Source organism: Mixophyes fleayi, chromosome 4 (assembly GCF_038048845.1).
Source record: "Mixophyes fleayi isolate aMixFle1 chromosome 4, aMixFle1.hap1, whole genome shotgun sequence".
Lineage (NCBI taxonomy): Eukaryota > Metazoa > Chordata > Amphibia > Anura > Limnodynastidae > Mixophyes > Mixophyes fleayi.
In genome coordinates, this window is record NC_134405.1 from 320,388,276 (window position 1) to 320,415,095 (window position 26,820).

The following is a 26,820-nucleotide window of genomic DNA, read 5'->3' on the forward strand; positions in this document are numbered from 1 at the left end:
TACAAGAAGGAGTATTGGTGTGCCTACCGCAAAAACAGAACTTGATCAGGCAGGAACTAATCGGAGTCCAGTATAGAGCAAGTAACTAAGATCAATCATACTATAATAGTGCTTAGTTTTGCTGCAGATGTACATCTCTCCTTTGTTGCTCACACTTTCCAACCCAAACTTGACACCATGGCTTCTTGGCTTTACATTAAACCACTGCTTAGAGTCAGGTGACTCAAGATTAACTCTATTGGGATAACTAGAGCTCCATCACTATTCACACATTGTATTTTAATGCTTGAAAGACAAAATGATATGCTGCATCCATGGCTGTTCAGCATTAACACTGAATTTCCACGTGTACTGCTCAACAGTGTTAGTTGAGCTGGTGAATGCAGTGTAATGGGGGTGTACCATGGGCACAGATGAAGGACCCGTATGAAAAAGATAGATTATAAAAATTATTCTGAATGCAAAAACAGTTTCCATTTTATTTGTATTGAGATTGGTTGGATGTTTGGACTGCTCAGAATATTGTTATATTTGGAATAAATGCTACCCTTTATGTAACAATTTATTGTGGCATATTAATTAGAATGTTATTGACTTTGTTTTTGTTGGTCTTTTTCATAGACTTGAAAAATGTATTTTACTCCTTTTTCTTCCTGAATCCCAGATGGAACACCAGGATATCTGAGATAGAAAGAGATAAATATATTAAAAAAATGACCACATAATTACACTAATATATTGGGTGACACGGTCATATGTTCTTAATAGGTGCACATACAATGGAAGGACTCACCAGTGCTAGACTGTACAATATCATACAAATGCTTTCCTAACGAATCTCACAGCCATGTATGTCTACTTAAGGCTGGACAGGGACTATTAAGCCAACCTATAAAATATGTCAGTACATCTTTATGCACCTAAAGCAAATACATAAATAACAATTATTTCATAGAACGCACATTCATTCACTGAGTGGCTCTCAGATTGTATCCCTTTACTTTCATGCCAAGTTTCACAAAAACCAACAAACTGTGCTCCCTACTCTTTTTAAGAACACTTTACCGGTCCTCAGCGGAGAACACACACAGGTATCTCAGTTACAGTCATCATGCTCAGTTTCCATTAGCCAAAGCATTTCATACTTGATGCACTACGTTTCTAATTATTTCAGTTGTTTGTATTTACGTTTAGAACCAGTTTAACAAGGGGTACTAATGAAAATGAGGTGTTGCCCATAACAACCAATCAGAGCTTTCATTTTCTTAATTGCACTATAATGAAATGACAGCTATAATCTGATTGGTTGCTGTGGGCCACACCACCCTCTGCATTACTCCAGTATCCGTACATTTCCTCCAGCGTGTATATCTCAAGCCAATGCATTTCTCCAACTTTACCTACCACATGAATTATATACACAGTTACTATCTCTGTGACCAATATTTTTATACTAACAATTATTATTTCTTATTTTAACTGCATTGTATATTGAAAACACAATTCTAACTCCCACACCAATTGCTGTTACAAGGCTTCGTTTCCAATACTTTTACTCTAAGTAAGGAGCGTTAATAGTTTGCTGGCTAGCTGTTAAATTACTATAAAAATTGTTACAAATAGTCAATCTGTCAGGTCCTGCTGGTAAATATAATTAAATAGGATTTTCCATCTCTTATATAACTCTGAATAGAATGTAATTTTACTGCCATTCATCATAACAGAGTGGCTGAACCTCTCCAGTCCTAAGTAATAACAGATTAACATCAAATAAATAACATAAACATAATTAATCTTTCCCAGACATATTACTTATTGATTATGGTTTGGCAAGATTAAAAACACTGCTTTTCTATCAGCATTAACGAGATGCTATACCAGATTAATACCGAATTACATTTTCTTCTCCAATGTCTGAAAAATGCTTTGTTCAAAAGTAATTGCCCGGTATAAACGGTAATTGCTAAGCAATAACAAAATTAAGGGGGTAAGAATGTAATGACGTAAGGTGGTGCTCGGTAAGAATGTAATGACATAAGGGGGTGCTCGGTAAGAATGTAATGACGTAAGGTGGTGCTCGGTAAGAATGTAATGACATAAGGGGGTGCTCGGTAAGAATGTAATGACATAAGGGGGTGCTCGGTAATAATATAATGACGTAAGGTGGTGCTCAGTAGGAATGTAATGACGTAAGGGGGTGCTCGGTAAGAATGTAAAGACGTAAGGTGGTGCTCGGTAAGAATGTAATGACGTAAGGGGGTGCTCGGTAAGAATGTAATGACATAAGGGGGTGCTCGGTAAGAATGTAATGACATAAGGGGGTGCTCGGTAAGAATGTAATGATGTAAGGTGGTGCTCGGTAAAAATGTAATGACGTAAGGGGGTGCTCGGAAAGAATGTAATGACGTAAGGTGGTGCTCGGTAAGAATGTAATGACATAAGGGGGTGCTCGGTAAGAATGTAATGACATAAGGGGGTGCTCGGTAAGAATGTAATGACGTAAGGGGGTGCTCGGTAAGAATGTAATGACGTAAGGGGATGCTCGGTAAAAATGTAATGACGTAAGGGGGTGCTCGGAAAGAATGTAATGACGTAAGGTGGTGCTTGGTAAGAATGTAATGACATAAGGGGGTGCTCGGTAAGAATGTAATGACATAAGGGGGTGCTCGGTAAGAATGTAATGACATAAGGTGGTGCTCGGTAAGAATGTAATGACATAAGGAGGTGCTCGGTAAGAATGTAATGACATAAGGGGGTGCTCGGTTAGAATGTAATAACGTAAGGTGGTGCTCGGTAAGAATGCAATGACATAAGGGGGTGCTCGGTAAGAATGTAACGACGTAAGGCGGTACTCGGTAAGAATGTAACGACGTAAGGCGGTACTCGGTAAGAATGTAACGACGTAAGGGGGTGCTCGGTAAGAATGTACTGACATAAGGGGGTGCTCGGTAAGAATGTAATGACGTAAGGTGGTGCTCGGTAAGAATGTAATGACATAAGGTGGTGCTCGGTAAGAATGTAATGACGTAAGGTGGTGCTCGGTAAGAATGTAATGACATAAGGGGGTGCTCGGTAAGAATGTAATGACATAAGGGGGTGCTCGGTAAGAATGTAATGACATAAGGTGGTGCTCGGTAAGAATGTAATGACGTAAGGGGGTGCTCGGTAAGAATGTAACGACGTAAGGTGGTGCTCGGTAAGAATGTAACGACGTAAGGCGGTACTCGGTAACAATGTAACGACGTAAGGCGGTACTCGGTAAGAATGTAACGACGTAAGGGGGTGCTCGGTAAGAATGTAACGACGTAAGGGGGTGCTCGGTAAGAATGTACTGACATAAGGGGGTGCTCGGTAAGAATGTAATGATGTAAGGGGGTGCTCGGTAAGAATGTAATGACATAAGGTGGTGCTCGGTAAGAATGTAATGACGTAAGGGGGTGCTCGGTAAGAATGTAATGACATAAGGGGGTGCTCGGTAAGAATGTAATGACATAAGGGGGTGCTCGGTAAGAATGTAATGACATAAGGTGGTGCTCGGTAAGAATGTAATGACGTAAGGGGGTCCTCGGTAAGAATGTAACGACATAAGGCGGTGTTTGGTAAGAATGTAACGACGTAAGGCGGTACTCGGTGAGAATGTAACGACGTAAGGCGGTACTCGGTGAGAATGTAACGACGTAAGGCGGTACTCGGTAAGAATGTAACGACGTAAGGCGGTACTCGGTAAGAATGTAACGACGTAAGGGGGTGCTCGGTAAGAATGTAAGGACGTAAGGGGGTGCTCGGTAAGAATGTAACGACGTAAGGGGGTGCTCAGTAGGAATGTAATGACGTAAGGGGTTGCTCGGTAAGAATGTAATGACATAAGGGGTGCTCGGTAAGAATGTAATGACATAAGGAGGTGCTCGGTAAGAATGTAATTACATAAGGGGGTGCTCGGTAATAATATAATGACATAAGGTGGTGCTTGGTAAAATTGTAATGACGTAAGTGGGTACTTGGTAAGAATGTAATGACACACAGGGGTTCTGTATGAACTTCTGTATTACTTTTACTATCATCTTATCAACGCACAGTGGAAGGCAATATATTTCATTTCATACTAATACTATTTGAAATGTCTCTTCACCAAATACTGCCACGGCAGCCCATGTGGCTGCTACAGGGCTGGAGGCCAGGGGGGCCCAGCGATGAGTGGAACTGAAACCCCAAACAGGGCTCCACTGCGCATGCTCCCAAGAGCAGAGAGGGGTCCCTGGAAGCTGAGACTATATCTGCATCGCCACTCACTTGCACTCCAAACAAAATGTTCCTATAGAGTCCTGCTAGTTACCCCTTTGCTCTTCATACCTTCATTTGCATACTACAGCCAGTGGCATTTGGCAGAAAGAGGGAGGAGGCAGATTTTATGACAACCCTCTACACCTGCTTTCCAGTTCTAAATGATTATTTTGTTAATTACACACAATATTACTCTTCCATTCAGTGTTTTAATGGTGAGAGAACGTTCTCTGCAATATATAATTAAGAAAATGCTGATGATTTGGTCCCCTTGGCTGGCAAAGATCGGGAATTAAATTGTAAGACATTTATTGCGTATAACTTACTCTTCCTTCAATTTGAAGACATCTTTGTCAAAGTCGGGAAAGAAAATATCACATTCAAAATCTGCCATAATCTTGGTGAAGTAGATATGGTTACACCAAGGATGTCTTATCATGTTCTGTGAAGAGAAATAATAGGTATACCAAGGTAAGTGGACAGAGAAATGTGGCTGCCGGTATGTTTCCATATACCACTCTCATAGTATAATGTATAATTATATAATAACAAATAATATTATATTATAAAATGTTCAAGCACGTCATCCCAAGATCAGTTAATATATGACATACATACGTTTTTTTGCTTAGTAGGTCATAGTAAGTTTTTTTAAATAGGATAGATATGGAGGAGTGTTTTTGATGTGCTGTGGTTCAAGAATCCATTTTGTAAGCGCATGCCCTACGGGGACCCCCTCACGTGGTTATCCAATAGCTGGCCACCCAGAACACACTTGGCAAAGGGATTCATCTCCAGGGCCCTTATAGAGAATCTATATCACTCTGTTGGGACTTTACTGCTCTATGTATATTTTCTTTTTTGTTACAGTTATCCATTATGATGCTGGCATTCTTATACATGTGATCCTCTTAGCGCCGTGAGTCACATTTTTCACTATTTTGTATTATCTTTCCAGGAAGCAGGTGGCTCCTTTTTATGTTACTCTAGGCTGATTTTGGGTAGATGTATCAGCGCTCATTCTTGATAAAATTGTTTTATCATGGTGTAATATACAGTATAGAGCTTCTCCAAATGTGCTCATAGATATTGGTTCATCATCGTTTGCCCTAACGATGGTGCTTTTCCGTTCAGCGGTTTTTAACACTTTTTGCGGATACATAGTAATTACATTGTACAGCTCACTTGTGTAACATTTGCAGTTTACTGTAATTAAGCGGATTCTTACTGTGCAGGCTGATCCACGTTTGGACACAGTCTGCACGCAACTAGCGATTAAAAAAAACGAGCACTTGGATGTAGTTTAACGCAGATTTTTGCTCACGGTTAAGAGAGCTGCGGTCAATTGAATTTCCCCCACTGGCTTGCAGTTTGTTTCCTAGCATGTGTAGAGCTATTTCTTGCAAGATACGGCAGCAAAGGGACTTCCATCCCAACATGAATCAGGCCGAGAGTCTTTTTAAATAAATGGCTTTGCATGGCATTAGTAAATGTATTATAGATGTGTATAGGTTGCTGCTTACTATATGTTTAATTGTTTCACAAGTGACGGTTAGTTGAAGGTGACTATATAACTACACATTTGGCAATCATTGTAATTATTCTGCATCTGAGGAAGGGGTAGGTCCCCCAAAATTACATGAATTATTACTTGTTACTACCTTTGTAGCCCGATAATCAGAATACCTCTGTTATACTTCTGAGCATATGAGTATTATGAATTCCAGTCTTTGTTGTGCAGCCTTATTCAAATACTTCATTGAATATACTTTATTGAATAGAATTCTTCCAGTATTACATGGTAGTGGGGGAACCAATCAGAATAACAGCATTGCTGCATGTGAATAGGAGGTAATAGGAGATTGAGGCCTCACAGCTGTTAGATTTACAGGGAGGTTATTTTCAGTGTCAAAATAAATTAGTCACAAGTCTACCGTGACATCCAGCTTTACCTTCTGTTATTTTATATTCCTTTTAACTGGACTTTTTTGGTGATTTTTTTTTTTATTGAAGATGAGTATTTAAAGTGCACTATAATCACATGGCATGATGGGGATTGTACTACACCAAGATCCACCAAGACAGTATCTCGCAGCATGAGCCTAGATGCACTAGTACAGCATCTAAGTGCCCCTCAAAACTGGTTTAAAGCGTTGGCATCAATGCTCTCTTGTGTTGCATTTCCTCAGCATGGCATTAATTATTAAACAAATGATAATGATGACGGTAACTTACTATATAGCACTCCACTCCTCCTAAGACCCATATAGTTTCAATCTCGTCACTCAGAGGCGGCGCCGAGACGAGTGTCACAACCTCTTCTTCATTGCGGCAAATGTAATGAGCAAATTTTGGCACTTCCCTAGGTGTAAGAGAGTAGTCAATTATTTTTTATGAGAAATGACATAAGTTGCTCTATAAATTAAAACATATATACACGATTCTCTAAAATATTGATGTGGTCCGTACGATGTCTGACTCCACTGTGTGTGCATTTTAATCAGCAAGTGATCACTGCTCCAACATATCTGTTATAGCTACATCTGACGAATGACATAATTATATGAATCACAATACTCCTTCCTTTGATGAATTTAGGCGAATATCATAAACTCTGATGAACCAGTACACCCCCCAATGGTCAAGTTATCATTGTTCTTGACAAAACATGTATTTGTTTACGCTAATAAATGTTTTACAAATCACTCTTAATTGTTTTATTCAGTTATTAACTCATATTAGTGATTTAAAATCACTAATATATAAGTTAGGGTAGTATCACACAGGCTGAAAAATGTCATGGGGGGGTTTCTAGAGACTCAGAAACCCCCCCTGCGTGCGCCACTGGACTTATTGCGGATCCGTGGTCTCACAGATGTGTTGTAGTGCAGAGATTCATGTCAATTTGGCCCCTCCCACTGCTGTGCAACGTTGATAGCTTAGCGTCACTGCGCTGCAGGGGGAGGAGCCAAAATGACAATTTGCTGCAGGGGGAGGAGTCAAAATGTCAATTTGCTGCAGGTTGCATCCCACTCCTTTGCTAGAAAGTAGGCAGGATGCATGGCCTACTCTCCTGTGAGAGCAAGAGAACTCCCCGAAACGCGTGAGCCTCATGGATATTTCGGGACAGTAGGTAAATATGGATAGAATGCATGAAAACTAACGCACACTTTAGACTATTGTAACACATTTTTAACGTGACTTTCGCTGGGTTGGGTACAATATGTTGACGGTGAATCTGTTGACAGACACAGTAGTAATGTACAATATACAGATTCAGCGTCGCTGATATCTAAACTAGTTAGATAAACAAAAAGTGGCTTGTCCCCTACAAGGGGGTGTGAACTCATTAGTTGCATATTTAGAAGGGGCAAACAAGTGCAACATGTTCTTAATTCTAAAGGGATAAAACAAGACGTAAGATTATACCTGAGCGCTCTCGACAATAGGACAATGATGGTATTTTCCAGAGGTAAAAGCTTCTCGTCAAACGACTCAAACGACTGCCGGCCCCAAACAATCAGATTCTTCTTTCCTAAAAAAAAAAAAAAAAAGGAATTTTTTTGTAATAAAACAGACCTGCAATCTATAGGGGTATAATGTTCTATATACTGTATATTGAGTCAGTCAATCAATATCTTCATTGTTTTGTCTTAGTCGAATCTTTCTGTGCGAGGCGGCCCGGCGACATGGATGATATAAAAAGCTTGCTGAAAAGCGTTGTCGGAAGCCAGATAGTGAAAGCAATGTATTAACTAAAACTTACAGTAGGGTGGGCACATTGTAAGCAAATTAAGGAAAGTCATCTAAATATGTGTGTGTTTTTTTCTATCATTCTATTACACCCTGGCTGCCAGCGCATGCTGACACTTGTAGTGCAGTCAGTAGCTGCCAGGACTTGTAGTTCCACGATAGTATTTAATCTATTTTTCACTTTTCACTATTACACCAGCACACATACAAAGAGTGCCAGAGGAAGCCCTCGTGCATTGTTGGCTAACCTGTGACACTCCAGGTGTTGTGAAACTACAAGTCCCAGCATACCCTTCCAGCAATAAGCTGCTATATATTGGCAAAGCATGCTGGGACTTGTAGTTTCACAACACCTGGAGTGTAACAGGATAGCCAACACAGCCCTAATGTTAGTCAGCACAAAGCTGGATGGCCCTGGAGCGAGCTAGTGATTCCTTTACTGATTTCCACCCTGAGGTGAATGAGTTACAGCTGGTTTCCATTATGACAGGGGGACCCCCCAGTCTGTGTGTCACCCTATTATAGTCAGACCAGCCAAGCCTAATGCTGGTTACAGTTATAGCAGGGGGACCTCACGCGTTTTGAGGCTATAACATTTATGTAGGTAATTCATTTGGGCATGTGTGGAGGTAAGCCGGTCTTTTTTAAAATGTACTTTTATCTTTATTTTTATAACAGTAAAACTCATCAAGTCGATGTGCAAGTCAAAATGCATATATAAAACCGCACTTTTGCGGTCAACTCTAAATCAAGCCCATAGTGACTAAAATGGCTGTACTCCTACACTGAGAGAAAACATAGTTCTACAGTTATGACCATGCCTTTCTAGCTCTGCAGCTTTCTCCGCTTTGGCAGCTTCTGGTTGGACGAAGTGAAGTCATATGTCATCACACATCGAATCAGGGGCTAGGAGGAAGTGCTGTGGCTCTGAGACTTGGCACTGGAATAGAGGCACGTTCTCCGCGGCTGAGGCACCAAATTCAGATAAACATTAGCAAAAGAAAATCACCATCACTGAAAAATGCAATACAATAACACAAAGCCCATTTTGCAACTTACCAGGCTGTTTTACTGTAGTTATACTGGCTAGTAGATACTTGAATTCTTTCCTGTATTTAAAGTATTCCATATTATTACAAGTGCAATTGTACTGGTTTCACATACATCTCATGTACAACTATAGGAGCAGCGTTAAGTCTCATTGTCAATTTAGTTTAAAGGCACCAAATTTACATCTTTGTATACGTCAATTAAAATACCAATTTGTAACAGGGATGGACAAAGAATGCAGAACTCGGGCACCAGTCAGTCCAATTTAGAAGCCAACAGGATCTTTTTGGAAGCCCGGGAACATGTGTATTCACTGACATCAATAGAAATGACTCCTAAAAGTTGGGCACTGGAAGTAATTTCCTAAGCACTTTGGTGACCTGACTCTTGAGAATCCAGCCCTGATTTATAGAACAATTTGTATCAAGATAGAGTTTGAAAACAGTGGTGCAATGAATGTATGCGCTTCACTCAGTCCATTATATTGAGTCCATTATATAAGAATAAATGTTTTGGAGAGTTCACATTAATGATAGTCGTATTGTACATCTCACTGAGTTCAATCCTGTCATGGCGGGTTTTAATATGTCAGTGAGTTCAGACTGGGAATAGTGGAACTCTATGAGGGTATATTTACTAAACTGTGGGTTTGAAAAAGTGGAGATGTTGCCTATAGCAACCACATTCTAGTTATTTATTTAGTACATTCTACAAAATAACTGCTAGAATCTGATTGGTTGCTATAGGCAACATCTCCACTTTTTCAAACCCGCAGTTTAGTAAATGTACCCCTATGTCTCAGTGAAGTTACTTCAGTCATGGTTTAACGTTACCTATGGAGCTCTGTTTCTCAATGAGTTCCGTCATCGTGGTCAGACTCCATAACATGGGTGGTTCTAGTCTATATCTCATTGAGTACACCTCAGCCATAGTTGGACTCTATATTATGACTCTTCATTCCTCATGGGTGGATTCTCTGTCTCATTCACCCCTATACCTTGGTTTTGCACAGTTGCACCTTGATGGTCCGCCCTGCGCACACCATGGCACACACCTACTATCGGCCCTGGGGAGACACTTGGGTAAACTGGAAGCGCACCTAGGTGTGCAGGGCAATGAAACAATAGACAAAGGTGCTCTCTGCAAAAGTGTCAATATCAAAAAATCAACCTCTGACCACTTTAGAACCATTTCTTTAAACATGTTACCATAAAACATTGCTTGATTTAGCCAATTGTTGATTCATTTAGTCTTGAAAGCAAACTTTTTTGATTTATATTTTCTGCATCGGGTAAAGATCACCAATAAAAGTGTAGGATGAATCAATCCTGATCAATGCTAGTGGGCAGGCTGCCTGCGGCCACACGTTATGTCTGTGTACCTGGTGGCCAAGAAGCAGACAGACAATCCTGCCCAGCCATCCAATTGTTTTTAAAGCACAATCAGAGCGGTCGAGCATCATCCTCCGCCTTCTCTCGGCCGCCAGACACATATACATAGTGTGCGGCCGCTGGTGGCCCACCACCTGCTGGGTGTGATGGAGGGGGTGGGGCCCACTGATTGTAGTGATGAAGGGCAGGGCTCTACTAAATCAACCTCCCCCCATGGGAAATAGTCTAGATCTGTCCCTGATCAGTGATAGGTCTGAGCTGATACAAAAGTATTTCCACAGAGTGGGCATGGCTGTGTTCCCCTCTGGAGCAAGAAACAGCGTAAATAAAAATTCATGCTCTCCACTACTTTACAGCGAATCTCTCGCTCTATAAAAAGTAGTGTCGTTTTGGCACAGCTCTTAAAAATGAAACGTACCAGTACACCTACTCTGTACTTAGAAATGAACGCCCTCGCTCCTGCCAATGGCCCGGAAGTTCTGCTTCTCTGCAAGCACAGACATCTTGCTTCCCAATCCCTCACCCTTTGTAGGAGATATCCGAGCACCGGTGCAAATCAAAAAGAATCTGTCATTTTGTGGTTCATAAACAACACCTTGGGGTATATTTACTAAACTGCGGGTTTGAAAAAAGTGGAGATGTTGCCTATAGCAACCAATCAGATTCTAGTTATCATTTATTTAGTACATTCTACAAAATGACAGCTAGAATCTTATTGGTTGCTATAGGCAACATCTCCACTTTTTCAAACCTGCAGTTTAGTAAATATACCCCCTTATGTCTACATTAAATCATATTATTCACTGTGGTAATCTGTTTGAGTTGAATTTGTCTTAGTAAATTTACTTGGAGTCTACATCACAGTTTACGAAAGTCATTATGGTTGGACGGTGAATGAATTAATACCAGTCGTCGTTGGACTCTACATCAATTGCTGGCCTGTATGTCAGAATTAATTCACTTCACTGACGGTGGGTCTCTTTATTGCAATTAATTCACATTAGTTATGGCAGGAGACTTCATCTCCATAAATTTGCTTCAGTCATATCTCAATGAATTCAATCTAGACATAGGGCATTTATGTAAATTAGTGCACAGGGGAAAAAGATTGTTGTTGCCAATAGCAACCAACTGTCATATTTCTACTGCAGCGTAGAAAGCAAACATCTAATTGGTTGCTACGGGCAACACCGACCTCTTACATGGCACTGTTGGAATCAAACCAGTTGACACATCTCAGTTAAGGCAGCAATATCACATGGAAGCTATGCCACTGATATCGGGCAAAGGTTCCAGAGAACACTGGGTTTTAGTGTTTCTTTTAATTAAGTAATAATACATAGGTGGTATTGTTGAATGAAAATGTTAATTTTACTTTAAAGGTAAAAGCAATAATTATTGAATAATGATCATTTGGAAACCTTCACTTTGCAAATTACTCTACCAGTTAAATGGTGATCAGTTTAAGAATAATACTTACGGGAGATCCCATGGTAAATGTCCTTTCAAACCAATTCCATTGTTATTACAAGCAGCGGCAATGATCTTTATCGGCTTGACTGGGGTTTGTAAATTTGCTTCAGACATGTCGGTTCCTGGGCTGTCCGTCACCGCGGAGGGCGGTGTGTGGTGTTTTGATGTCTTGTAGACGGATTTCTCTGGTGACGTAGAGCTGTGGATCCGTAGGGTTGCTGTGAAGTGAAAGTATGATGACTAACGTTAAAAGGCGGTCATTTGGATGACTGCAGAGAAATATATCAGTGTTCGATGCAGTGCAAATATAGTAGTCGAAGGAAGTAAGAACAATTTTTCCCCCCTATATAATAGGTAGCTACAAAAAGAATTAAAGAGACATGCATATGGGAATTATAAGAGTTGGTAATACCGCTTTCATACTGCCGCCCCGGCAATATCCCGGGTTTTTCAAGCCGGGTTTTTGCCGGGGCTCAAAGCGTCCCAGCTCAGAAACACCATTCATACTGCACCTCGGACCCGGGAATTTCCCGGGTTGACCCCATTCATACTGCACAAGTCTGTGCCCTGGCAATTTGTGGGAGTCATCACCAGAGCAGTTTTCATTGGCTGAAAACATTTTTTTTTTGTAATAGTCTGCTTTTCTGCTGTTTTGTCCATAAAGATGTGTGAGTGTATCTTATAAGATATTTTAATTTTTATTGTTCCATTGTATCATTTGTAAACAATCAGACATTTCTTCAATTTCTTCAATTTCGTTCTGTACTGCTCACCGCTCCGTACTTTACTTTAGTCACCTATGTAAAGTATGTGCGACCTTTCTCTTTTGTTTGTTTCTTATAGTGTGGATGATAGAAGTAGTTGTTTCAGTCCATACTGTCTTTCATGTTTCCTTTCACCTTCCCCTCCGTTTCTTTACTTACCATACTTGGCCTTCTTTCTTCTATTTCTTTTGTTTTCTCTTCTATCTTCTTACCAATGCGGCGGCACCTGGGACCCAGCATCCTCCTCTCTCCTGTCGCTTGTTACTGAATATGTCGGATGTAATATTCAGTAGGAGGGAGGAGGATGCTTGGTCCCGAGCGCCGCCAGATTGGCAAGTTGTTTTTTTTTTTTTTTTTGTCCCCAGGCCACGGCAGCCCTGTGACTGCGGCTCCCACACTTTGGAAACCGCTGTCTTATGTACTATATATGGCTTTTAAACCTACCCGACATTTTTATCTATGAAAAGTCACATTCACAGAACATATATATTAGGGATGAGCGCACTCGGATTTATGAAATCCGAGCCCACCCGAACGTTGCGGATCCGAGTCGGATCCGAGACAGATCCGGGTATTGGCGCCAAATTCAAATGTGAAACTGAGGCTCTGACTCATAATCCCGTTGTCGGATCTCGCGATACTCGGATCCTATAAATTCCCCGCTAGTTGCCGCCATCTTCACTCGGGCATTGATCAGGGTAGAGGGAGGGTGTGTTAGGTGGTCCTCTGTGCTGTTTAGTGCTGTTTAGTGCTGTGCTGTGCTGTGCTGTGCTGTGCTGTGCTGTGCTGTGCTGTGCTGTGCTGTGCTGTGCTGTGTTCTGCAGTATCAGTCCAGTGGTGCTGTGTGCTGTGCTCTGTCCTTCTGAGGTCAGTGGTGCTGCTGGGTCCTGTTCAGTCCAGTGGTGCTGTGTCCTGTGCTCTGTGCTTCTAAGGGCATAGTTATTTCCCCAATATTCCCCTGTGTTTAAAAAAATAAAAAAAAGTTTTTTTAAAAAATACCAAAAACTACTTTAATTTTTTTTAATTACCACAAAATTTGCACAACCAATCCTGCAGTATAAGCCCATTGGTACTGCAATATTACCAAGTTCACACATTCAGCAGTAAAAGTCCAGTGGTACTGCAATATTACAAAGTTTACACATTCTGCAGTATCAGTCCAGTGGTGCTGTGTCCTGTGCTCTGTCCTGCTGAGTTCCGTAGTGCTGCTGGGTCCTGTGCCGTGTCCTGTTCAGTCCAGTGGTGCTGTGTCCTGTGCTCTGTGCTTCTAAGGGCATAGTTATTTCCCCATTATTCCCAAGTTTTTAAAAAATAAAAAAAAAGTAAAAAAAAATAAAAAATTTAAAAAAAAAAAAATATATATAATAATTATAACCAAATTTGCAAAACCAATCCAGCAGTATAAGTCCATTGGTACTGCAATATTACCAAGTTCACACATTCTGCAGTATCAGTCCAGTGGTGCTGTGTCCTGTGCTCTGTCCTGCTGAGTTCCGTAGTGCTGCTGGGTCCTGTGCCGTGTCCTGTTCAGTCCAGTGGTGCTGTGTCCTGTGCTCTGTGCTTCTAAGGGCATAGTTATTTCCCCACTATTCCCAAGTTTTTAAAAAATAAAAAAAAAGTAAAAAAAAATAAAAAATTTAAAAAAAAAAAAAAAAATATAATAATTATAACCAAATTTGCAAAACCAATCCAGCAGTATAAGTCCATTGGTACTGCAATATTACCAAGTTCACACATTCTGCAGTATCAGTCCAGTGGTGCTGTGTCCTGTGCTCTGTCCTGCTGAGTTCCGTAGTGCTGCTGGGTCCTGTGCCGTGTCCTGTTCAGTCCAGTGGTGCTGTGTCCTGTGCTCTGTGCTTCTAAGGGCATAGTTATTTCCCCACTATTCCCAAGTTTTTTAAAAATAAAAAAAAAGTAAAAAAAAATAAAAAATTTAAAAAAAAAAAAATATATAATAATTATAACCAAATTTGCAAAACCAATCCAGCAGTATAAGTCCATTGGTACTGCAATATTACCAAGTTCACACATTCTGCAGTATCTTGTGCTACATATAATGGAGACCAAAAATTTGGAGGATAAAGTAGGGAAAGATCAAGACCCACTTCCTCCTAATGCTGAAGCTGCTGCCACTAGTCATGACATAGACGATGAAATGCCATCAACGTCGTCTTCCAAGCCCGATGCCCAATCTCGTAGTACCGGGCATGTAAAATCCAAAAAGCCCAAGTTAAGAAAAAGTAGCAAAAAGAGAAACTTAAAATCATCTGAGGAGAAACGTAAAGTTGCCAATATGCCATTTACGACACGGAGTGGCAAGGAACGGCTTAGGCCCTGGCCCGTGTTCATGACTAGTGGTTCAGCTTCACCCACGGATCTTAGCCCTCCTCCTCCTCCCCCCCCCTACAAAAAATTGAAGAGAGTTATGCTGTCAGCAACAAAACAGCAAACAACTCTGCCTTCTAAAGAGAAATTATCACAAATCCACAAGGCGAGTCCAAGGATGTTGGTGGTTGTCAAGCCTGACCTTCCCATCACTGTACGGGAAGAGGTGGCTCGGGAGGAGGCTATTGATGATGTAGCTGGCGCTGTGGAGGAACTTGATGATGAGGATGGTGATGTGGTTATTGTAAATGAGGCACCAGGGGGGGAAACAGCTGATGTCCATGGGATGAAAAAGCCCATCGTCATGCCTGGTCAGAAGACCAAAAAATGCACCTCTTCGGTCTGGAGTTATTTTTATCCAAATCCAGACAACCAATGTATGGCCATATGTAGCTTATGTAAAGCTCAAATAAGCAGGGGTAAGGATCTTGCCCACCTAGGAACATCCTCCCTTATACGTCACCTGAATAACCTTCATAGTTCAGTGGTTAGTTCAGGAACTGGGGCTAGGACCCTCATCGGTACAGGGACACCTAAATCCCGTGGTCCAGTTGGATACACACCAGCAACACCCTCCTCGTCAACTTCCTCCACAATCTCCATCAGATTCAGTCCTGCAGCCCAAGTCAGCAGCCAGACTGAGTCCTCCTCAATACGGGATTCATCCGAGGAATCCTGCAGCGGTACGCCTACTACTGCCACTGCTGCTGTTGCTGCTGTTAGTCGGTCATCTTCCCAGAGGGGAAGTCGTAAGACCGCTAAGTCTTTCACAAAACAATTGACCGTCCAACAGTCGTTTGCCATGACCACAAAATACGATAGTAGTCACCCTATTGCAAAGCGTATAACTGCGGCTGTAACTGCAATGTTGGTGTTAGACGTGCGCCCGGTGTCCGCCATCAGTGGAGTGGGATTTAGAGGGTTGATGGAGGTATTGTGTCCCCGGTACCAAATTTACTACCGGGGCCACTCCACTGTGCAGTCCATATTTAGGTGTATCAGATATTAAACAACGGTGACAGTTGATGCCCAATTTTTTAATTATATTGTGGCCTCGGTACCAAATTGTGTACCGGGGCCACCACACTACGCAGTCCAGATACTTGTTTGGTGGAATTCAGACCAGTTGAGGGTTTTATTATTATATTGTGGGGACCACTCTATCTATACCACACTACAACTCTATACCACTCTATTTCATACTTTAATTCTATTTAATACTTTAATTCTATTTCATACTTTAATTCTATTTAATACTTTAATTCTATTTCATACTTTAATTCTATTTAATACTTTAATTCTATTACTAATTACCATAAAGAGGAACAAAATAAACCAATTTTACCAAAAGTATAATATGACTTAGACTTACAAACACTACACTTGAAAGATCGTGCCTTTAAATGAAAAAGTCAGTCTTCATTGCACGACTATGTGCAACAGGGACAGTTTTTTGGGTTTACAAAGTCAAACAATAACACTTTGACCCTGTCTGTCTGGGATCTCAATGACGAATTGTCTGTACCATGTTTGGAGGAGGTATTGTGGCCCCGGTATCAAATTGGGTACCGGGGCCACCCCACTATGCAGTCCAGATACTTGTTTGGTGGAATTCTGACACGTGGAGGGTTTTTTAATTATATTGTGGCCTCGGTACCAAATTGTGTACCGGGGCCACCACACTACGCAGTCAAGATAGATAGATGCGTATCATAGATAAAGTACATTCAGTGGTGTGGGGCAAATTGAAAAATATTCAAAATGCACTGACATTATCAAAAACAAGAGGTTGTCACACGCTAAAACTCCAACATGTATATGATGGAGAGGATGGAGGAGCAGCCGTATGTGTAGTGTAATGCAGACCTGTTGAAGGTTTTTTATATATTTTATTGTGGTGCCCAGTGCCCACTCCTCTACGCAGTCCAGGTACATTTATTGGTGCGATTCATAAAAGTTCAGGGTTTTTAAGATATTGTGGTGACCCACTCCTCTACGCAGTCCAGGTACATTTATTGGTGCGATTCATAAAAGTTCAGGGTTTTTAATATATTGTGGTGACCCACTCCTCTACGCAGTCCAGGTACATTTATTGGTGCGATTCATAAAAGTTCAGGGTTTTTAATATATATTGTGGTGACCCACTCCTCTACGCAGTCCAGGTACATTTATTGGTGCGATTCATAAAAGTTCAGCATTTTTAATATATATTGTGGTGACCCACTCCTCTACGCAGTCCAGAAAGATACCTTGTTGCAACGTTTTGGACTAATAACTATATTGTGAGGTGTTCAGAATACACTGTAAATTAGTGGAAATGCTTGTTATTGAATGTTATTGAGGTTAATAATAGCCTAGGAGTGAAAATAAGCCCAAAAACTTGATTTTTAAACTTTTTATGTTTTTTTGCAAAAAAATCCGAATCCAAAACCTTAAATCCGAACCGAGACCTTTCGTCAAGTGTTTTGCGAGACAAATCCGAACCTCAAAAATAACGAAAATCCGGATCCAAAACACAAAACACGAGACCTCAAAAGTCGCCGGTGCACATCCCTAATATATATATGTGAAAGGTTCTATTATCATGGTTAAGATATTTAAAAATCATATATAAAACTTTGGGCATACCTCCCAAGTGTCCGCTTTTGCGGGACATCATGATTCACACGCTGCAAAAGGGGTAGGGCTTACACAAAAGTCCATGGCGCTTTACCCAAATTTGTGCACTTGTGGGCAGATTTTGGATGGGATGGGGCGTGGCGGGGCTTATGTTGTCCCACTTTTGTAATTCTAAATGTTGGGAGGTATGCTTTGGGCTTGATATTGAGTTAGACGTATGCCCATATGTTGTCACGGACTTACCTGATCCCCGCCGCTCCGTCCAGCCGCACTTCCGCATTCAGGACCATGTGACCGCACCCGGAGGCGGTCACATGACCACAACCTAGAGGCGGGGATTTTGAATCCCCTTCAGTATAAAAACCTCACTCTGACACTCGCTGAGTGTCAGAGCAACACTTACCTTTTCCTGGCTCCTGCTCTTCGTGGATTGCAGTGTCTTCCAGTTTCCAGTGTCTTCCTGTGTGCTGATCTCTGCCTGTTTGACTTCCCTGGCTCTCCAATCCCTGTGTACCGACCCGGCTTGCTGACCATTCTCCTATTCTTGTGACCCGTGTACCGAACCTGGCTTGTTGACTCCGAGTTGCCTTCTGATTCTGCCTGACTCCATTCCTGTGTACCGAACCGGCTTGTTGACTCCGCTACCACCGCTTCACTCCGCTGTACTACATCTTGAGGCGAACCTGGGGACCGCGACCTGCGACTCCTGGCAGCGAAGCCCACCCCGCCTTGCGGCGGTTCTTGGTGAACACCGGGGAGATCGTTAGACTCCGCACCTCAGGTAAGCCAGCGCTAATCAAGATTAGTAATATAGTATCCAGAATCTGTTACATATGTATAGCATAATTTACAAACCTAAAAGTAGATTATTTTTTTACAAGTCCTGAACACAACTACCTACTGTAAAAACGTGTATCTATAACTTCATGATTATTCCTATTTAGAGTTTCCAATTTTCTTTTTGTACTAATATTTTGCTATATAGTGTTTAATAGTTCATTCACTTTTCAGGAGATCTACAAAGCAGTGCCCGGCATGTCCTCAATATTACTGTCTCCCGTTCAGTGCTTGGTATCCTTAATATCTGTAGAAATATCTGAATGAAACCACTAAATGTAAAATACAAGTTGGTTCCTAAAAAAATTAAAACAATAAAATCTACAATATATATATATATATATAAAACATTCATTACATTATATAAACTAGACATGCTTGAACCGTCTGCATGTCGTTTTCCGAACTGATCCATCGAATCGGTGTGAAAATTTCCCAAAACTCCTTTTGATTTTGATTTTTAATTAAAAAAAATTGAGCTAAATTTGAGAAAGTTAAACAGATTCGACTATGTTGCATCTTGGTCGACCATGTTTAAGCGGCAGGTGAGGGAAACTGTACAGGCTTGTACAGGCTTGCACATGTTCAAGCCTAACTGATCATCATCATCATCATTTATTTATATAGCACCACTAATTCCGCAGCGCTGTACAGAGAACTCACATCAGTCCCTGCCCCATTGGGGCTTACAGTCTAAATTCCCTAATATAGACACACACTCACAGACAGGAGGAAAGACAGACAGAGAGGGAGAGACTAGGGTCAATTTTGATAGCAGCCAATTGACCTACTAGTATGTTTTTGGAGTGTGGGAGGAAACCGAAGCACCCGGAGGAAACCCACGCAAACACAGGGATCAATTGGAACATTTTTTTCATTGAGAAAAGGAACAGTGAAGACAAACTTCGAACACAGTAGTGGTCGCAGTTTGAATTAAGAAAAAACCTGTTAAAATACTATTATTATTTAAAAAATATTAAAAAGTATTTAAAAAGAAAAATATTCCAAGACCCTAATATTAAAAAACCTGGAACGTGATCGGCTAACTCAAGCTGGAACTGGAAGCTCAGGCTTCCAGTTTCTGATTTGTAAAGAAATAAAATGATTAATAAAGTTTGAAGAAAAAAAAATGTAAAAAAAACAGAAAACTAAAATAACTTCATTAAAAAGCAAAAAAAAAAAAAAAAAAAAAGGAACATATGGGGAAGCTTAGGCAGAGGCCCCTGGTGAAGGTTACTATGGTTCACTGGCAACTGAAATGCCTGGGGGCTTTAATAAATAGTAACTAAGGGGCACATTTAACAAATGACGGTATTGCACTATCGTGCACTTACCGTGAAAATAGGTGAAGGAAGTCTGCAATTGATATTTAAGACAGCTCCGTTCGACTGTTCAATCTTCAAAACCACTAATTTTCGCTGCAGTTCGTTTTTTCTAACAGTCACCATTCAACAGAATGGTGACTGCTCCTGGCCGCAATCTAACAAGTCCCGAAAAAACATTTTTTTCGGGAACTTGTCATGTTAATGTACGCCGGCTGAAGCTGGCGTACATGAGGAAATCTAATGCTGTCAGCTCTGCTCCGGAGAGCAGAGCTGGACAGCGCATGTGTGGAGGGATCACATGATCCCTCCCTGTCACTCACAGCTCTCTCTCTGCAACGATAGTTGCAGAGACAGAGAGGGGATCTGTGTACTGGACATGCGCACTTGAAGAGTGAGGAGAAGACCCGGAGACAGCGCTTCCGAAGAGGCAGGTAAGTATGTTTTTTTTTATCACTGAAACAGCAGTTTTTTGGAACTGCTGTTTCATAGCACGGCTGTACATAAATGTGAGAAGTAGTTCAATCCTTATCATTGCGATAAGGATTGAAAACTACTTTTCACTTTATGTGAATAATGATAAATGTGCCCCTAAATCCCATGAGTTGGAAATATAACGGCTCCTTACATCCCTAACTGCAGCTCTTATTGTTACTCCTTTCCTGAAAATACTTTATTACAGGATTTGTATTCCCATCTGCTCCAGCTTACTTGCATCACTACAGTTCTTTAATTGAAAAAACAAAGAGAAAATGTATGTTGTTAAAACTGAAACTTGATTAGAGTTACTTATTGTTACTTAGCAAGAGATTTCTTAAAGTATCACAAGAAAGCAATAAAGAGTCACGACTTCCTGTCACTTCCTGGTTTCCCAACAGACAAACTCTCCTCTGGAATAATACACCATATGACAGCGATTCCACTGGGGATAAATTTCCTGTGTAGCTGAAAACCGTCTGTGTGACATAACCCTGACAATTTGCACAATTATTTATTTACAAAAGCAATTATCTCCCTTTGCAGCAAAATAAAAGGGCATTAGATTTATTCCCATTCCTAAAAAGAAATGTTTCACAAGTAAATAATGATAATTCATCAAAGGGCTATTGTTTTGTTAAACTTCTTAGCACTATTATATTCATCAATGGAAACATATTTCCACCACTGATAAGAGGAGTGAAATGAACATTTTATTTTTAATAAAGATCTATTTAAATTATTACTCAATATATTTTTTGGGGTGGAAATTGCAATTTTTACTTTCAGTATGTACAAATAGGACTGACATTTAGCACATGGGTGGGAATCGGACATCTGTTTATAGTTTCTCTGTAATAAAAACAATGTGATTATGAAAAATATAAAATGTTTTACAAATATCTAAATATCATTCAAGGAAGAAATATATAACAAAAAGCACAAAAATAATGGTTAGCTTAAAATAGTTCACTGTGTATGCCCTTCTTCCCCTTCACAAGACCTTTACATACTTAACTATCTTATCTAATAATAAAGACACTGAGACGTATATAAATTGGCTAAAGAAGGTCACAGTTTTATTAATTAAATTTGGTGGCGGAGAAAGAGCACTGCAGGACAGCTACCAGACTGATACCCAAATCCAAACGTGGACATGGCGAACCGCCGTGCATCCACTTAAAACGGAAATAGCTCTTAATTCCTGTCCGGCCGTAACCTTGGGTCAGAGTGACTTCACCCTCTCTAAACTCACTTGCCCTCCCCATTGAGCCGGACAAGGACCCTCCCCACTGTTGGGCCAAGAGTTACCATTGCCTCGAAGTGGACAGAGACCTGCGGCCAATCACGATAGTGCCCTATGTATCAGCCGCTAATCACAGTTCCTTACTACAAACTGTGCCTGCTCTGTGGCGAGTGGAATTTAAGGTTAAAACAGGCACTAACTATCAAACCGGCACCAGGCGTGGCTAGGTGGGATCTTGCAGAGCAGAATGAGGCAAACAGGAAATGAGAGGACCTATAAGGAAACCCAAGACCCTTCCATGAGACATTCATTGGTCGGGTCTGAAACCTCAGTTAACCCCTTCAAGGTAAGTGTAAGCTCGAATGCAAACACTGTCACTATTTAATGGCGTTCGTCTATAGGGACTCTCTTGTAATTCTTTTTAGAAGGTTTTTATACATTTACCCCAAGGTGTTTTAAGAATATACAAGTCTCATACGCTAGGAAATTTGTAATAAAAGGTAAAAAAGTCTCCCCAAGTTTAGTCGGGCAGCTGAGCGATGCTCAGTCCACCTGGGGTACTGGCTGGCAGTGACAAGAGGGGTCTTATCGCTCGCCAGGCCAGTCTGGGGTCAATCTGTTCATGCGTGACCCGGCTTTCATTCCCAGTTTCATATCTATGTCAGGTGGAACATGCAGAAGGGGGCGATGGTGACAATACGGTCATAGTGGCCAAGGGTCATCGTAATGCCAAGGTTACCGGCATTGCAGCGCAGGGGCGGAGCTTAATGACTCAAATCGGGCCATTAAGCCTCGTCTCCGCTGGGAACAGGAGGGGTGCCTGCTCTTCCGGGATTCCTCAAAGTTCGTGATCCTCCAGGACGTTCCGGGAGAGTAGGCAAGCATGCCTTCGTTCCCCATAACAACCACATATATAGCAATAATCAGGAAAGGCAGTAACCATGCCGACCACTGATGGTTGCCTGCAAAGACGGCTTCTATTTATATCACTGCTGTGCACCAAAGTCTCCAAGGAATCATGTAATTGAGCGCAGCATTATTTTTCAATATATACCTGTACACCAGCCACACACACTCATATATGTTGTTCTTACACACATAATGAGCACAGAAAGCCTAAAAGTATAAGAGAAGTGGTACTCTGCAATTGTCCATTCATACAGAAAAAAAAAAGATAATGGGAATTACATCTAGCATGCAGAACATTAAAAGGTGTGTTGTGCGGTTGTATATATACAATATATACGTGTATATACAAATAATGGTACTAATTACATCCAGTGTACAGAATGATAGAAGTGCTCTGTGCAATTGTCCATTCATACATAATAATAATAATAATAATAATAAAAAAAATATATAGTAATTACAACCAGCTTACAGCATTAGAGAAGTGGTACTGTGCAGTTGTCCACTCATACAAAGTAATAGAAGATTATTTCAATCAGGACAGCATTCAGAACTTGAGTTCTGCAGTTGTATATTCATACACAATTACAGATAATAGTAATTACAGTCAGCTAGATGTACTATTTACCCAGCATATACAGGTGAAGAGGTGCTGTAGGATTGCTCGATGTTAAAATTCAGCAACATAGCAATGGGGACATTAATATTTAAAATACAGACTGTCCCTGGAACAGATACATATCTGACCGGTCTGCCTGAGATGACAGCACCGTTCTACAATGAGAATGGATTATAGAATGTTAATTGCTGAAACATCCACATTATATAAATCCTTTGACAAACGTACGCAGAACAAACTTTACAAACACATAGGAAGGGTGATCCTTCCCTACAGGGCTTACCTGCCACCAGAAACTGCTTTTCTGTGTTAAACTGAGAAGTACTATGTGATGCTGCTTGTTTACAGCCTCCTGTGAGCTAGTCAGCGGGATATGAATGCATGTCAGCAGACCAGGACATGAAGGACTCGAAAGGCAGGAGGAGGAGCTGCACCTCAATCATGTACAAAAGAACTTTAATCTATATATTTTCATGCATGAAAGCAGGAAACTGGTGTTATGTAACATAGCTGTAATCGGAAGCTGATGCTTGAATTATAGTTTTCCAAGTAATATTATATCCCAGATCAACTGATTTAACTGCTGATGATAAATGTTGAAAATTAAGGGGAACGTGATGTGGTCAAAAAAAAGAAAACAACAAAAAGTTGAAGCTATAGCAGTAAAAAAAAAAAATTATTGAACACAGATTGGATAGAGAAAATTCCACACTATATAATATATAAATGTACAGGTACGTGTACTTTTTGTGTCTTCTATAAAGTATGTTTGGTGCACAAATGCCTATTGACATGAGCCCAAATGTATGAGTATTTGCTGCAAGGTGTTTTTTCACATTGGCTTGTCTATTTAGTTTTAACACTCCTTTAAGTTAGTATGTCAAGCGATTAAAGGTTTCTGAAAGTACAAACACGCAAAAAACTCGATTAGGCAATGTTCCCATTATTTTCCTAAAATACTGATCAATTTAGTCTCATTTATCTCTTGATTACATGTGCCACTTTTCTGTATTTAGTTGTTTTTATTACATCATGGGATAAAATCCTACTACAAAGGGTCTGTCCCATAAAATATACTTACCAACTTTTGAAATTTCTTTTCCGGGAGCCTGCCGGGGAAGGTGGGCGTGGTGAGGGGCGTGGCTCCAAAAAGCATGTCATTTTGGACCCGCCCCCATGATTTTTACAGCAGGGTCCTGATGAGTCGCAGCGTTTTGGATCTAATTCTGCCCACTTCACTAGGAAGTGGGCAGATCCGGGGGATTGCCACACTCTCCCAGGAGTCCGTGAGACTCTCGCAAAATGCGGGAGTCTCCCGGACATTCCGGGAGAGATGGCAAGTATGCCGTAAAACCGCACTGGGAAGGTACCAAATACATGGCATTGAAAGCATAGGAGCACTCCTGGTAACGCACTTCTTGAGTATGCGAAAAACTCAATTTCCTTTTGCGTAGAAGAAACTGTGGCCCATGCAAGACAGGGAACTCTCCCAAAATGCCTCCTTTTCCACCCCCATGGATTTTATTTAAATAATCTTGTCCTGCAAAACGAAATCTGATTTTTGCATTTGAATGCATAAGTAGGCACATTCAGCCATCTAACCCGCACTCTGTTCTTCTTATCACAACATTTTGAACCATGCAAAGTCGCTGACTTAACCTGCAAATCATACTTGCTTACTCTCCTGCTATGTCCGGGAGACTCACAATTTTTGTTCGTTCTCCTGGACTCCAGAGGATATATTTACTTAACTGCGGGTTTAAACACGCAGAAAATTCCCCAGCACACTGCTATAGCCAGCAAAAGATCTGCCATTTCTACTGTAGATAAATGCAAAAGTCTTAGTTGCACACATTTGCAAATGTATGTTAAATCCACCCCCCACTCCACAGTGCTTTTGCTAATAGGATGGTCCTAACTCTAAACAGTGAGAGTCTCATATTTTTGGGCCATACATATATGTTTTTTTAAATTGAAAGCTAACTTACCAAAGAGGTACCCCAGAAGCCTCCAAACAGCAATTCAGCGACAGTACTCCCCCTCTCAGCTACTGACACCAATATGCCTCTCAGACAAATACAGAAGTGGAAGTTGCTCAATCAATTTATAGGCCCATAGCAGGTGCTTGAAAGGATGGGGTTATCCTAAAAGGAACAAACACACAGAAAATGTGTGCAACTAAGGGCTTGATTTACTAAGCTGCGGGTTTGAAAAAGTGGGGATGTTGCCTATAGCAACCAATCAGATTCTAGCAGTCATTTTGTAGAATGTACTAACTAAATGAAAGCTAGAATCTGGTTGGTTGCTATAGGCAACATCCCCACTTTTTCAAACCCGCAGCTTAGTAAATCTAGCCCTAAGACTTTTGCACTTTTATCTACAGTAGAAATGTCAGGTCCTTTGCTGGCTATAGCAGTGTGCTGGGGGGATTTTCTGTGTGTTCCTTTTAGGATAACCCCACCCTTTCAAGCACCCGCTATGAGCCTATAAATTGATTGAGCAACTTCCACTTCTGTATTAAACTGCGGGTTTGACAAAGTGGAGATGTCGCCTACAGCAACCAATCAGATTCTAGCTGCCATTGTGTAGAATCTACTAAATAAATTATAGCAACCAATCAGATTCTAGTTATTATTTATTTAGTAGATTCTACACAATGACAGCTAGAATCTGATTGGTTGCTGTAAACAACATCTCCACTTTCTCAAACCCGCAGTTTAGTAAATATACCCCCCGCCCGCCTGGAAAAGAAGGACACCCTCCCAGACCCCACCCACTTCACTAGATTCACAAATGGTGTCATCACGGCTCCGTCCCTCTGCGCAATGATGCATCATACCTCCGGCACTTGCTACATGGACCCCATCTCTAGGTTCTCCTGGAGGGCCCAAAGGTAGGCAAGTGTGCCGCAAATCCATGTACTTTGCCATAAAAGGGTTGTATGTAGGCCAAAATAGGTGCATGAAGCATAAAACATCATACGCATTGTGCTTTTTGAGTTTCGAACACTACCTTTTCTTTTATATAAAAACAGTCATAATACATACCTGGACAAGCAAGCTATGCAAGCTCCTAATTCCTTGTCTACACTGTTGTCAAATCATATCTTCAGTGAGCCAATCCCTCCCGTGTTAGAAGCTGAACTTCTGTACAAAGGCTATCTTCTCAGATTCTCTCTGGCTTGAGTTCTGCAAGTATTGAGCATGTAGAAACTGCTTGTGAAAGATTTCACTATGATACACTACTACACCAGAAATACAGCATTTTCTTTCAAGATTTTAAATGTCATCAAGAGGATTAAAGCTTACGTTCTGAAAGGCAATCAGAAAATGTTTGGTTTCTTGGTCTTTCGCAATACGGCCAGAATGTAATGATTAACAGAAGTGTTTGTAAAGCACAAGGCTTTTCTGATAGTAAAAAAAAAAAAGGAAGCATTGAACTCCCAAATGCTGGTGGCAACAGTGACATTTTATTTTACTTTGTGCCAATGTCCATCGTTCACCAACAGATATTGCATTCCTGAAAGCAGTAGCTACACAACAGTTGTCATATTAAAGTTCCCATTGCCTATTATTTCAGCCCTATATTACTGATAAAAAAATTGTTTAAGGATTATAAGCAAATTTGCTAAGTTAATTAGAATTCGTAGAGCATAGTGGCACAGTTGCTGAAAAGATATAAAAATGCTATCAAG

The 26,820-nt window shown here is 40.8% G+C and overlaps 1 protein-coding gene across 3 annotated transcripts; it reads right to left on the reverse strand.

The window, feature by feature from the left end:
* Positions 1-466: 466 nt before the first annotated feature.
* Positions 467-26,483, reverse strand: LOC142150199 (dihydrofolate reductase-like). 3 transcript variants are annotated; one of them, XM_075205404.1, is made up of 8 exons: positions 26,435-26,483; positions 26,174-26,314; positions 11,956-12,166; positions 9,094-9,143; positions 7,711-7,816; positions 6,517-6,643; positions 4,608-4,723; positions 467-681 (listed from the first exon to the last, which is right to left on the reverse strand). In XM_075205404.1, the coding sequence occupies exons 3-8, from the start codon at positions 12,060-12,062 to the stop codon at positions 588-590; spliced, it is 600 nt and encodes a 199-aa protein (XP_075061505.1). In that variant the 5' UTR covers positions 12,063-12,166; positions 26,174-26,314; positions 26,435-26,483; the 3' UTR covers positions 467-587. The 3 variants fall into 3 exon arrangements, with proteins under 3 accessions (XP_075061505.1, XP_075061507.1, XP_075061508.1); XM_075205406.1 differs by lacking the exon at positions 26,435-26,483 and having other exon boundaries at positions 26,174-26,400; XM_075205407.1 differs by lacking the exons at positions 26,174-26,314; positions 26,435-26,483 and adding an exon at positions 23,410-23,516.
* Between the last annotated feature and the right edge of the window lie 337 nt (positions 26,484-26,820).